Source organism: Sander lucioperca, chromosome 15 (genome assembly GCF_008315115.2).
Source record: "Sander lucioperca isolate FBNREF2018 chromosome 15, SLUC_FBN_1.2, whole genome shotgun sequence".
Taxonomy (NCBI): domain Eukaryota; kingdom Metazoa; phylum Chordata; class Actinopteri; order Perciformes; family Percidae; genus Sander; species Sander lucioperca.
The window spans coordinates 14112421-14125892 of record NC_050187.1 but is presented as its reverse complement, the minus strand read 5'-3'; the positions used below and the strand labels follow the sequence as shown (position 1 = coordinate 14125892).

Sequence of the window (13472 nt, the reverse complement as noted above, 5' to 3'; positions counted from 1 at the left end):
ATATAGGTTCAATCACCATTCAGTTGTAGCAATTAGTGATTAGGAGCTGCAACATGGACGTGTGGAAATTATAAAATGTATCAGCTTTTTCTCTTTTAAATAGATATTTGCAGCAAATGGTGTTGGATGGTAAACAACATGCACATACTAGCAGGGATAATGGAAAGGACATAGTCAGGGGTTTTCCTTTCCATTGTAAGGCTTAAGCGCAGCACCCAAGCCGATTTGGGCTCAATGAATGTAAAATCAATGTGAACATCAAAACTGACTAAATGTGTGGACTTCTTTGTCAAGTTTTGTCTTTTAGCTTTTTGAGTTATCTGCTCTAGCTTTTCCAGTGTTTAAGACGCAGATGGTAATAATAATGTTCCAAAAATGTAATTGGACGAAAAAACGTCACATTTCCTTCAGGGAGGACCCCTAAACTAAACCCCACCCCCACCAAATACGTACACCCAATAAGTCTTCCACAAACCCAGGGAAAACCCTGATTAACCCAGATGACTTGATAGCGCAGTGTCATTTACATTTAGTAAGTAAGTACATTTTATTTATACAGCGCTTTTCACAGACAAAGTCACAAAGTGCTTTACAATATGCATAGACAATAAAAACATGGTAAAAATAGTCAAATAGAATAAAATACAAATACAACCGATACAATATCAATAAATAAAAGATAGGTGTCCCAGGGCCCTGCAGCTATGTGTGCTGACTTACTGTGACACTGGATTAAGCCTTTGTTAATGTTATTAGTTACACCTGTGCATCTCCTACTATGACAAGTCAAAGGCCGTTTTCGAAACCGCATACTATACTAGCAGTGCGTACTGATTTGGCCAAAATGTAGCATGTAGTATGCAAACAAAAGCTAAATCTCCAGTATGCCAAAAATACCCGGATGTCGTACTGATTCGGAGAAAATCTCCAGTATGCCTCAGACCAGAATGTCTGTTGAGGTAATGGCCTCTCACTGGTCTGTAGCTTTAGACAGTGACAGAGTGGGAACCTGAGGCACAGGACGAGGTGAATGTCAGTGGTTTAGGTGAACAGGTGAAACTCATTTATTTAACGATGGCTCAGTTCCATCAAGTGTCCCGTAGCCCGTTTACACGTACATGGTTATTTTGACAAACGGAGACATTTCCCTTCGTTTGTGCCCTTCGTTTACACGCAAACGGAGAATTCGCCTCTGAAAACAATTCTTTCTAAAAACTCCGGCCAGAGTGGAGATTTAGGAAAACTTTGTTTGCACGTTTGCATGTAAACCAAGAAAAACTGAGGTTTAGGCAGCCGACGTCGTTGTTCAAAAGAGAAAGAGGAAGTGATTCGTTGCTGTTGTTGCTATTTTTGGGATTCTGATTGGCTAACGTGGGCTTGAGCTTCTCGTTACACTGCCACCTACAGGTTTGGCATGCTCTTGACGGCGTATATACACGGGTTCGTGTAAACGAACACTTTTCTGAAAACTGACAGGTGTGCACGATGTTATTTTTGAAAACAGAGAGGGTGAAATGTCCGTTTATGAAAATAGCCGGCCATGTGTAAACGTAGCCCCAGTGAGCCAGCATGCACAACACCAGGCCCCTGAAACTAGCTCACCTAAATGGAATGCAGTCGTTTTTGATGTAATGTTATCAATTCAACCTGTGTTTTTCCTGCTATGGCACACTTGTTGCAAAGCAGCAATTAGCCTCCTGATAAGTTGCACCTGTGTGAGACAAGTCAAAATGCCTGTTGTGATAAAAATTCACTAAATTGTTTTGGAACCACTGGATTTTTCTGAATTTACTTTTTTATTGAATGAAGCCATCCTGGCTGAGAAATTATTGTGGACAACAATTTTTTTTCAAATCCCATACCGGTTTATTTCCAAACTTGAAATCAAAATGCCCGCTGTGATATAGTTTTTCAAGTTTTTAAAACTTTTAATAACCTAAATAAAAAAGCCATGCAGTTGGCAGATTTCTTTGCCAAAGGACATGAAGTGCTTTTAATCTTTAATACTGGACAGGTGATCTCACTCTACAGTACATGTGTGGCAATGGATGTCATCCCTTCTGCAGCACAGCGCCCTAACTCTCTACAGTGTAGCCTAACTAAGTATAAAAGCTGCACTCTGTTGCGTTGGCTGAACTGAGCTCTTTATCACTGAGTCTTGTCCATCAGCCAGCCACGCTGAATGAAAGGAACATTTGGACGTGTGGGAAGGACGATGAAAAGACTCTGCTCTATGTGGGGTCTCTTCTCATTCATTCCCTCACGCCATAAACAAAGAACGACTTTTGTATTTCCATCAGGATGTTAGGAGTGTCTAAAAATATGCAAAAAATAGCATGCATTTTTGCACACAATTACTTGACCTACATATTTAATGGCCAGAATACACTTGGATAGTCTGCCTTAAAGTGTCAACAGTGCAGGGACATAATGTGTCCAAATATATGTTGAATTATTCCATTTAGAAAATGCAGTGCAAATAAATCTACATAGGCCTATGACACAACAAAAGAGAACAAGAAAGAGTCATTTTATTGCAACAACTTTTATTATGGCTGTCTTTGCAAAACTAAATAACAAAACATAAATGCCATAGTCTTCAAAAAATTACAACTATTTTTTTTTAGCCAATCTTAGATTTGTAATAGCGTAATGTTTATTTAATTTAAATGCGAAATCCTTTACTACACTTCAGACTTTGAAAACAGAGCCTATACAAAACACAATAATTATCTAAATAATGTTCATTATAGGCTACTACATCCTAAGTTTGCCCATTTGAACTTGTAATATTGTTTCTGTGACTTTAACAGAGTTGGGGTTGGTAAGATGAGCATGTTATTGCTCTTTTCCTCAATCAGCTGCAGTCCTCATGGTCAAAAAGAAATAAAGCGTAGGCTACACACAAACAAACAGCAGCAGTGTTAACCGGTGATGTGTCCGCCGCTGCAATAGGCTGCCTCAGCCTGCTGTGGTTACTGTATGAGGCGGGCTGAAGGAGTCTGGAGTCAAATTCCTGAACACGTAGGAGCTCCTCGCGCTGCTCCAACACGACGCACGACGCAGCGCATAACGGATTACTGATCAACTCATCGATGAGACACAGTTTATATGTATTGCCTACTTCTGCCATCACAGCACGCCATGGGATGTCTTTTTTCCATTTCCATTCCATTTTCCTACAAGAAACATGACATGATCTTTTCTCCCTAGGCCGCCTGTTTATGCGCAACTGGAGCCACTTGTTTGCCGCAGAGGAGAAATGTAAGAATCTGAAGTACGAGTATCAATACGTGTCAGGAAATGTTTATTACGGACAAAGCACCGCGAGTAAAAAGCCGGGTTACACACGTCATTCCAAAGTGGGGAAAAAAAAATAACAGCCTGGGTTCATTTTTCCACAACGGAAATGAGATCAGTCCCATTGCTTGGCTCCACTTCTTCTAAAACATGGTCGACGTAACTCCATGCAGTGCCGGGATCTGATATTCTCTGACTTGTGCCCACAAACAGCTTGTTGTTAATGGAAAGATGTTTGCTGGACTGATGGGGCTGGGATGTCACAGTAACTCTCTGCTTCACCACTGCGAAGTCATGGAAGGTAACAAAATGCATCTTCTTTTCTTTTCTTTTAATTATCAACTGCCGTTTCTCACAACAACCATCAGTAGATGTTCTGCAGAAAGGACCATGATGGTGATGATCACAAAGCTGGTTTGAATTTTCATCAGGAGATTAATCACAAGTATAATAATTAGGAAAGAAAAGAAGGGTAAGTCACTGGTTATGAGAATAAACTAAAGAGCAAACACATAGCAGTAGGGGGTCCTTACATGAGAATGTGCTGTGGGCATAGAGTGGGTCTAAATATTGCATTCACTACTATTAACAGTGCAAACAAACAACAAACTCATCCAAAACAAAAGCTGCTATTTGCACTGCGATGCTACTGTTAGTGTCACTGAATAAACAGTGTCTGTCTGTCTGAGGATCTGTGTGCTTTTGAGTCCTTCAGTTGGTTCCCCACACTGACATTGACCCACAGTTAAGTCTGTTATATGAACTGTCTGCATCATTCAGGTCACAGAGGCCCAAAGGCTCCCTAACATGTGATGAGTGCAAAGTGACTAAATACTTATGGAAGATGTTTCCCCCTTCTGAATATGTAGACAACGTGGAGACATATGATGGCACTCCCTTGTATATTATCTATCTCGCATGACTTACTTGCCTATTTTGCATACAGACTTGTCTGTGACATATTTCTGTTTCTGATAGGCTGCCCATAACTACTTGTCTTCATTCAAATCTGGGCACATTTAAACTCTATAATCATGGTTACTACCTTAGGGTTTGATTCTTTACAATTTCTTCTAATTTTCTAGAACAAATATCCCTGTCAAACATGTAACCAGCGTTTGACACAGATATTTATATATATTATGTCATGCTACAAAAGCACAGCTACCCATCTCCCACAGTAAACAGCTGGTAAGATTACTGTAATTTATTATTTAACAGCCTATTGAATTTGTGGGACAATTCAGCAACTACAAGAAAAGACATGTCTTTTTTACACATTGTTGACATTTTAAATACATCAAATGATCTAAGTTATAGGAAGCATCGGGTGATTAGGCTCTGTGACAATTACTCATTTGGTATAATGGACAGTGATGTCAAATTGTCAGTTAGTTGACAACGTTATCATTTAACTGTAATACGAATCATGTTAAATAGTATTATAGGGTGTATTCATTTTCCCAATGTCAGTCTCTCGCTGCTGTAGCTTCACTCCACCCAGCTCAACCATATTCAGATGGTTTATGATCCTCGTGTGACCATACAGGAAGTGTGGAGCTGTTTTTTTTATTTTTTATAAGTCTCACCAGAGCAGAGATTTAAATCTGGATTGGCATACAAAGTTTCCTGTCAGCCATTATAGGCATTTTCTAGATAGATTGATAGATTCACATCTAAGTAACCATTTGTTATATTTATAATAAAATAATAATAAAAAAAAAAATACTTTCACTTCCCTATTTCTGTTGCTGTGGTTGGTCACAAGTGTTGAGGTGCTGCACATCTACCAAGCAGTGCTGCTTCTCAGGAGTCTGCTGACATGCAGATCTGCTGTTATGTCCTGAGCTTGTTCCTCAAATGTTTGTTTTCATGGGATCCCCTGCATTCCTCTGTTCTTTGGCCGAAGCACTTTCAGCAACCAATGGGATGTGGTGTTTAACCTAAGGGCTCCAAGGAGGGCCTGTTTAATATCCAAAGGTAAATAATCTAGCCCCTTCTGGTTGAGATGCCTCGTTTTCCCACACTTTGTGCAGAGGTTCTTCAACATAAGCAACAAGTTGCAGTGAGAAAGCTGTTGTTGTTACAGTGGGCCCTCGGTGTTGAACCACTTTAGGTCTCCTTTTGCTTATTTGCCGGAATTCCTGTCAAAACTATTTTAGCACAAAGCCTGACAGGAAGCAGCAAATGACATACTGTACCTCTAATGGGTTTCAACCGAGATGTAGATGCCCCCCAACACACACACACACACACACACACACACACACACACACACACAATGGGCCCTGAGGCATTTCCTTCCCCTTTACTGAGAAGAGCTCTCTTTGTGTAATCGAAGCATGACGAGGACACAGTAACACTTTCTACCCTTCCCCTTTCGGCTCCGGAGCTCTTTGACTCTCTGGAGCGGACTCTATATTATATCTTGATCACTCCAGATGGTGGATGGTTGTGTTTGGTACCTACGAAGGGTGTTGGGTTTCTTAAATTGGTTATGGAACAGTGGCCACGTCTGCAAAGAAACACTAATGGAGCTGTATGTAACCTGAGCTTTTAGTGCGGTGGTCCCAGTGTACAGAAGACTCGACGCACACATACACACACAGCTTGGGTACAATGGGAACACTCCTATGTTACTCTCACTACAAACCCTGCCTTCCAATCAGTCTAACATCCCAACTCTCCCTTAAGTGGTGTGTTTTTGTGTCTCTCCGGTCACATGAGAGGGTTTAGGAGTGACACCACTGGAGGTCAATGGGGGGGTTGAGCAGGTGGGCTTTGTAGTGGTCGTGGTTCGTTTGATGCCCTCCATTCTTGTCTTCACATACAGCTAGACACAGAATTTGAATAACTGTGCTCCCATTGTAGAAAATAAATAGTAATACAAGTTGATCTCCTTACTTGGTACAGATGTGTTTGATTGTTACTAATGTATAATTGTGTCATTACGCTTTAAAAAAAAAAGTGAAACAGGGTTTTACAATGCCTAGTATGAATGCCCCCAGTGTTTTCAGTACAAACATCTATGTGTCAGTGTGTCTTGAGTGTGTGTGTGAGTGGGAAGAGCAAAACTGAGAGCCAGAAGTGAAAGAGAGAGCGGCGCAGCTGTACACAAAGGGGCTGTTGATTCCCAACATTTCAGCCTGTCTCCCTCTCTGAATCCTACACATTATATGTACTAATCATGTGGAGCTGCAGCAGGTGTCCAGCTCTGAACACAAACTGGTCTTTATCATCCTGCGCCACTTTCAGAACAAATACTGTTTACGCTGATGTTTTATCACTTCTCATTGCTCGGGGTTGGCCATGTCTGTCTGCAGTTGTTTTCAACCTATTTTTGTCTGTGACCCCCACCCCTATGTAAACCTATAACATGTTTTTCATCCAGTAACAATATTAGGAAAATCAGTAACGTTATTAAGAACACGGCCTGCATTTGTCTTTACACCTTTCTGCTGTGCAAAAGCAAGTTAAACATTTCCCAAACAAAAGATAAGGACTGTCCCACTTTGTTGACAGTGAACCTGAGAGCATGATAGGCTAATTGGGGGCGACCTCTAGCCCACCCAGTAAGAGCGTGCACCCCATGTAGTCCTTTGCAGCAGCCCAGGTTCGAGTCCGACCTGCGGCCCTTTGCTGTGTGTCATCCCCCATCTCTCTCCCACCGTTCCTGTCTATCCACTGTCACTATGAAATAAGGGGAAAAGTAAAAAAAAAAAAAAAGAAGATAGGCTAATTGATTTTAAATTATGTTTGCTTGATCAGTTTGACTAGTGTCTTCCCATCACAAATCTGCCCATCTTGAATTTAAAGCTGCACTAATCAATACTATAAAAAAAAATTAACAATTAATCAAATGTACATACGTGAAAGGAGTTGCTAATAGTCACAAACCCAAACAGAATTATGACCAGTCCACAGTTTTCCGTAGTTCCTCTCAGGTCTATGAAGTGAGCAATTGTTGTTTATGTTTTACTGTTTTGGTTGATTCTCACTGCTCTCATCAACCTTGTTTTTAAGCAACAAAAAGGTCTGATAAAGATCTTTGCTGAAATTCAGCTAGCTTTGTATCATAATAATGTTGATATGTGTAAAAGAACTATGGTAAACTTCCCTCCATCTTACCAGTCCCCAAATCTCCCTACTCACAGGCTTTGACATATATAAAATGGACCAACAGATCCCATTGCTCTGGACGGAGACCAGTGAAGGACATTAGAAGCACTTTTCTGGTGATGGCTGAGCGTTATTGCGCAGCCTCCAACTGAGCTTGAAGACGTAGATGTGACGTGAGCAACCTGTCTGAAAGTTGGAAGTCTTCTGGTAGCTGTGCCAAGAGAAATCTCAATCATTCCCAATCTTGCAGAGATGCAGAGCGTAGGTATATGTAAGGAGATAACATAGGCACAGGCTAATTATTGCTAACTAAAATGCTAGTTAACATTAGTAATTAAACTTAAAACAGCTACTGTAAGTTGAAACTGCCTGTGAGCTTCTCCTGTACTATACGGTAATTCCTCTACTATGCGACAGTAAGTCGCGTGGTTATGACACAATCGTCAGCCTATTTTTACAAAAACGTCTGCTACGGAGCCATAACGTGAGATACAAGGTAATGGAGCCTTTTATACATTGTCGTGTTTCTTTAGAAATAAACAATGGACAAATAAAGTCTTTAAACGCTTCAGATGTAAGGTTATTTGCTGTCAAAGTGGCGCCAAAATGAATGGCAGTCAATGGAATGCTAACGGGAGGTGATGGCTTGTTAGCATCAAAATGGCGCCATAGGAGCTACGCGTTCCGAGGAGAAGCTTACCCCCTTGCTCACAGGCCAGCAGAAAATCTGCTCCATGTGACTCCTTTGACGCAAAACGCGTCACTTGGAGGGTTGCTGCTGGCCCTAGGGCCTGTTGTCACTGTTGTGTTTAAAGCTTGTTCCATTGCCCCAAGTAAAAAAAAAAAAAAATCAAATAATGCAGCTTTAATCGTATTGATTTTGTGTGATGTGTTTGCTTGATGCTTTTCTTTTGTTCCTTTTCAAAGATTTGTCCAACCAAACGTGTCTTAATGTGCCACAAAAAATGAGCTTGTGATTTTGCTGTCTAAATTGATCTTTCTAACTTAAATCTTAACATCCTTGCTGGCATCACAGCAGTTTGTTTTTTGTTCCAACATGAGTCAGATTCATTCAGCTTGACTTGCACTCCACCGCTACAGCATTGCCTGCCTGGCAGTGTGAGAACCTCTGGTTTAGGTCATGACTGTGCTTTCAAAGACAAACCAATTCAAATTTAACTTCAGGAAATACTGTTCATGTAGTCCACTCCTCCACCGAGAGGTGTGTCTTAACTCAAAATGACTGTGTGGCCTTGGTATTTCCCAACAGCTGGTGCAGAACTCTGGGACATGTCAGACATCTGCACAAGTTGTTTTTCATTCAGTCAGCGATGCTAGCTTTAAGGGCAGAGGTGTAGGAAAAGTCATTTTGGTTTGGTTATATCACATTCAGAATACTAACAATATGATGTTTTACATTCTTGTGCAATTGGCACATTTAGCACATTTCCTGATGTACTCAATGATTGCACAGTTAATCCTGCCAGTTCTATGAGCTTACTCTTTATCTACCTCATGACCGTGTTGTCCAGCTTAATGGTTAATCTCTGTATCGACAGGTGGCAGAGCACCAGGGACAGCTGGAGGCTCTGCTCGTAAGAGGCTCCACCGAAGACCAGGGTACATGAGAGGAGAGCAGTCCAGACTACAGAGCACTACTCATGGCCAGGAGGAGGAGGAAGGGAGGACCCCTTGCATTAGGAATGGAAAATCTGGACATCACACTGACATCAGCGAGGGAACCAGCGCTCAGAGGACATCTGCTGTCAAAGTGTCCTTAATGAATCAGCAACAGCCTGATGTACTCACATGCAGCTTCCAGAAGAGTAAGAGTCTTCCCTGCTCTGTTACCCGTCAGGTGGACTACAGTGCCATTAATGGTACATCCAGCCACCAGAGTCCATCCTCTCTGCCCCAGAATGAACTCAGGTTAAACCCAAGCCCGGCCCTCCGGTCCTCACCAGAGGACTCCTTTAACTCCAGCTTCAGTTTCATCCAACAGTCTCTCAACTCCAGCCAGAGGACAGACGCAACCACTGCCAAACCATCCGTAAACCAGCCGGAACCACTAAACCAGTCAACTAAAGCACCTAGTTCACCTCAAACCAAGCCAGCAACCTTATCCATTGAGTATAATGTCTTAAAACAGTCAACTCCTGTCCAATCAGTGCCCTCCTCCACCCTTAGCAGCCAGGCGGAGAGAGAGGAGTTGTCGTTAGGTGGGAGGTTTTGGCGGGAGTGTTTGTGGGGAGGCAGGGAGGTTACGCCAGACCTGCCTGACTGTGACTCCCAATCTCTGGACATAGAGATCACCTCCTCACTGTCTGTGGACTCAGACACCGCCTCCGCCTCTTCTGTCACCTCCGGCTACGAGAGCGCCACGCCTGCCTCGGACCAAGGCTGGGACAGCCTGGTGAAGAAGTACGAGGGCGTGCTGCAAGACTGCCTCCTAAACAACCGCACTCACACTAAGGTGGGCACGTTTGGCTCCGGATGTGAGGATTATTGAGTTTATTAAATCAATTCCAAGACCAGGTTCAGAGTCAAGACTCTAAACCACATCAACATGTTCTTTTTAAAGGAATAGTTTGACATATTAAGAGAAACGACTAGATCAATACCTCTCTCGTGACCGAGAGGTATTGATCTTCTCATCTAACTCTCGGCAAGAAAGCAAATAAGCACATTTCCCAAAATGTCCAACTATATGATTCAGAACAAGAGCAAACTAGGAAAACAGTGTGCAGGTTTTGCTGAGGGCAAACACACTTTACCAAAACTACAAAATGAACATACATGTAGCTCTGCTAACTGCTATCTGTCTGCTGCAGCTTTAGACTACACAGTATGCTTCAACATTCAACTCCTTACAGCTAAGTTTTATCTCCTCAGGTTGTTTCATTTAAATGTATTTAAAGGCTAGAAGAAGGAAAACTACCCAGTATTTTTGCAATAAAAAAGATTGCTGATGAGATGCAGTCGGAGTAGTGACACTTAATAATGATAAAGAGCTTTTAAACTTCATTCCCAGTCCTCAACTTACTGACCCGGTCTCACTTTGAAATGATGGTCATTGCACTCACACTTCTTTTTTTTTTTTGGCCTGTGGCAACTGTTTAAAGAGCACTGCCCTCTGGACTGTTGGGTTATCTGTTCTGTCTTCTGTCTATTGTGTCTCCCTTCTCAGATCGAGTCCATGATGTTGAAGCTGCAGAGGCTCCAGCAGAAAGCCATTTTGGATGACGACTATGACGCAGGTGAACTAAGACTTAGACTGAGCCGTTGCTTTAATAAGTAGGTCATTTCAGCTTCTGTTGTGGATGGATTGTAGTGAGCTTACTTTCAACTAACTTGTATTTATGACATGTTTTATGCCCTCAAGAACATTGTTGTTTTTTTTTAGGACCCAGACATTTATCAGTTTGACGTTTAGAATGAGATAAGATTATGGGAAGTCCCCCATTTGCCTTTATGTGATTTCTTGCAAACTGAATTAGTTGTGGATCATACTGAGATGTTTGATAAAGCATGTGTGGCTGCATGAAGAAATTCTTTTTTTTTTTGTTTCCTGACTGGTTCAATTACTTTTACTGTGATTAATAATTAATTATAATATGATTTGTTATATTTGTTTTATATTTAACAATGTGGCCTATACACAGTGTCTGTTATTGGAGGATTAGTACAAATGATAACTCTTACTTTGATGATTAGTACGATGATGAGGATTAGTATGACAGTTGAGCTGACCCTGACTTTAATAGTAGTAGTTTCTCTGTATCATAAACTGAAGGTTTGAACAGAGTCTGTCCTGATGTCTACATGTGAGTGCTTACCACATGAGATTAATCAGCCGAGTTACACTAAAAACTGGACATTGTGAAACTACAGGAAGTAGCGCAGAGAGCAGTCAAAGCTGAAACAAAATCCACATTTATTTACAAGAAAAACCTGGGGCTTCTGGGGCAATGTGAACACAGATTTCTTTTTCTTCATTCCCTTTCAACTTTTGATGTTTTAACTTTGAAGACTTCGTGGGAAAGAACCAATGAGTCCGGAAAACCTTACAAATTTAATCTGGACTTTATTTTGAATCTGTCTCCAGAAGAAACAGAATGTTTTTCTAGCTGGCCTAAGGAAAGTTTACTTTTAAAAGAGGACTGTGTATTCAGACCCATTTCTTGGACCTCGTGACAGAAATAAAAACCAACATCTGCTGTAGATCTTGAACTATTTGAGCGGAGTGATTATTGGGTCAGTGTGTCTTGTCAGGTTTTCGTTTGCTTTTTTTAATATTGTGCATCACAAACCTTTCTCTGACATGTTAAACGGCCAGGGAAGTTCTTTCCTCCCCTGTTAACTTCTGTTTCTGTTTTTCAGCCAGCAGCTTTGCATACAATGAAACAAGGAATAGGACAGTTGATTGGATTTACCCTCGAATAGTTATCATTGTATCATCAACTTAAGCAAAAATCCAACAGAAAGGTTATGTTGTTGTTTACTGGGTCAAGAGATTCTTAAGATTCAAATAATAGGAATTATATCTTCTGGAAACCGCAAGCTGAGTCAGTATTGACAGAAGTTTGCTCTCTAGTTAAGGTATAATTTGGTAGTTGAATAAGGAGTGATGTGGCGCCAACACGTTATTTCAGTGAATGTAGGCTACATAGATGTTATTACCTGGAGAGTAATCAGATTTCTGTACAGTCACAAGTTTCTACCTTGACTTTCTGGCTTGAACCTATAGTTGCTAATAACTGAACTTTTTAAGAAATGTTGCTGCACGTTATTCAGTATGTGCATGTGTGTTTTCAGCTGAGCGTTTTGGGAAAAAGCTGGAGGAGCTGTGCAGGGAGCGAGGTGCTCTGAAGCTGGGTTTACCCTCCAGACAGCCCAGCGTGGCTCTGTTCCTCGAGCGACTCACACAGGTGGTGCACAGCACCCTCCAGAGGGCAGACTGCAGTCAGTGCAGGTCAGTCACAGTGATTCTGAGGCCACAACCAGCCATAAATCAACATAATGTTCTGTAGTTACTGTCATGCTAATTTTAAGCCAAAAACTAATACCAAAGTAATCATGAGCTACTGTTTTAATAACTATAGTATTTCTCCCTTATTGACATATGGACAATCACATGTGTAAGTGAAAGGTAATATTTTTGACAGTACTTATTTATTTAGAAAATCATCTGATACCATTACATGGTGATTACCAATAGCACAGCATAGCTACAAAGCCCTACTGGATTTGCAGTGTTGAAGTCGACAGGTTGTTCAGCTCATTCTGACAGCTTTATGTGATTAAATTGAGTTCATAAGCTTTGTCCTGAGATCATCATGATCATGCTATATCTTCCATTATAATGTTGTAGGACAGAGTAGTTTAAAAATAGTTCTTGCAACAGGAAGGAAATCAGTGGGGGCCTCTCCAGAGGGTATCCTGAACAAATAACCTAAAGCTCATGCAGCAATGCATTGTTACTGTGCTTTCCACACATACCTGTATCTTAGAGTTTTTCAAATGCTAAAACAACAGAGAGGAAAAAACATGGCCCCAAACATTTAAGGTCACATCTTTTATACAGCACGCCCTTCAGTTTTTAGTGAGTTGGAGCAAGAGTGAGAAAAGCCGTTTTAGTTGTAATGGTACATTAAATGTTAACTAGTACAGCGCCCGTTCAAAATGTGCCTGTTTGGAACGGGACGATTGCTTGGCCTGTGATATTGCTGCTTGTAACTTTCTCCAAAACCATTATACCCCAAAATTAGTTACAGAAGGACCCCAAAGCACTTAATATTGAACCCTACTGTATAGCCTACTACTGACTTACTGTGTACTTCTAATTCAGAGGGAAAAGTTGTACTACAATTACCTGACAGAGAACAACGCAGATTCAGATTTTACCAACAAAATATCACAGTTTAAATGTGGAGTAATCACAGACATATTGTATAGGATAGAAATGCCTTTTTATTGAGTTTCCTCTCAACAATCAACATTTACGGTCTTTTTCCGATCCGATATCCAACGCTGTCTGCTCAAAATTCTAAACC

At 41.1% G+C, this 13472-nt stretch overlaps 1 protein-coding gene across 2 annotated transcripts in view; it reads left to right on the top strand.

The window, feature by feature from the left end:
• The first annotated feature begins 2987 nt into the window (after positions 1-2987).
• disc1 (DISC1 scaffold protein) overlaps positions 2988-13472 on the top strand; it is a 48131-nt gene continuing 37646 nt past the window's right edge. The window contains exons 1-5 of one of the 2 annotated variants that reach the window (XR_004895189.1): positions 2988-3482; positions 3513-3601; positions 8979-9892; positions 10607-10676; positions 12235-12391. Coding sequence is in view for 1 of the 2 variants with exons in the window: in XM_031301316.2 (XP_031157176.2) it covers positions 3451-3482; positions 3513-3601; positions 8979-9892; positions 10607-10676; positions 12235-12391 (1262 nt within the window). In the remaining variant the exon portion in view is untranslated. The remainder of the gene's footprint in view (positions 3483-3512; positions 3602-8978; positions 9893-10606; positions 10677-12234; positions 12392-13472) is intronic. The other variant, XM_031301316.2, reaches the window with a different exon arrangement.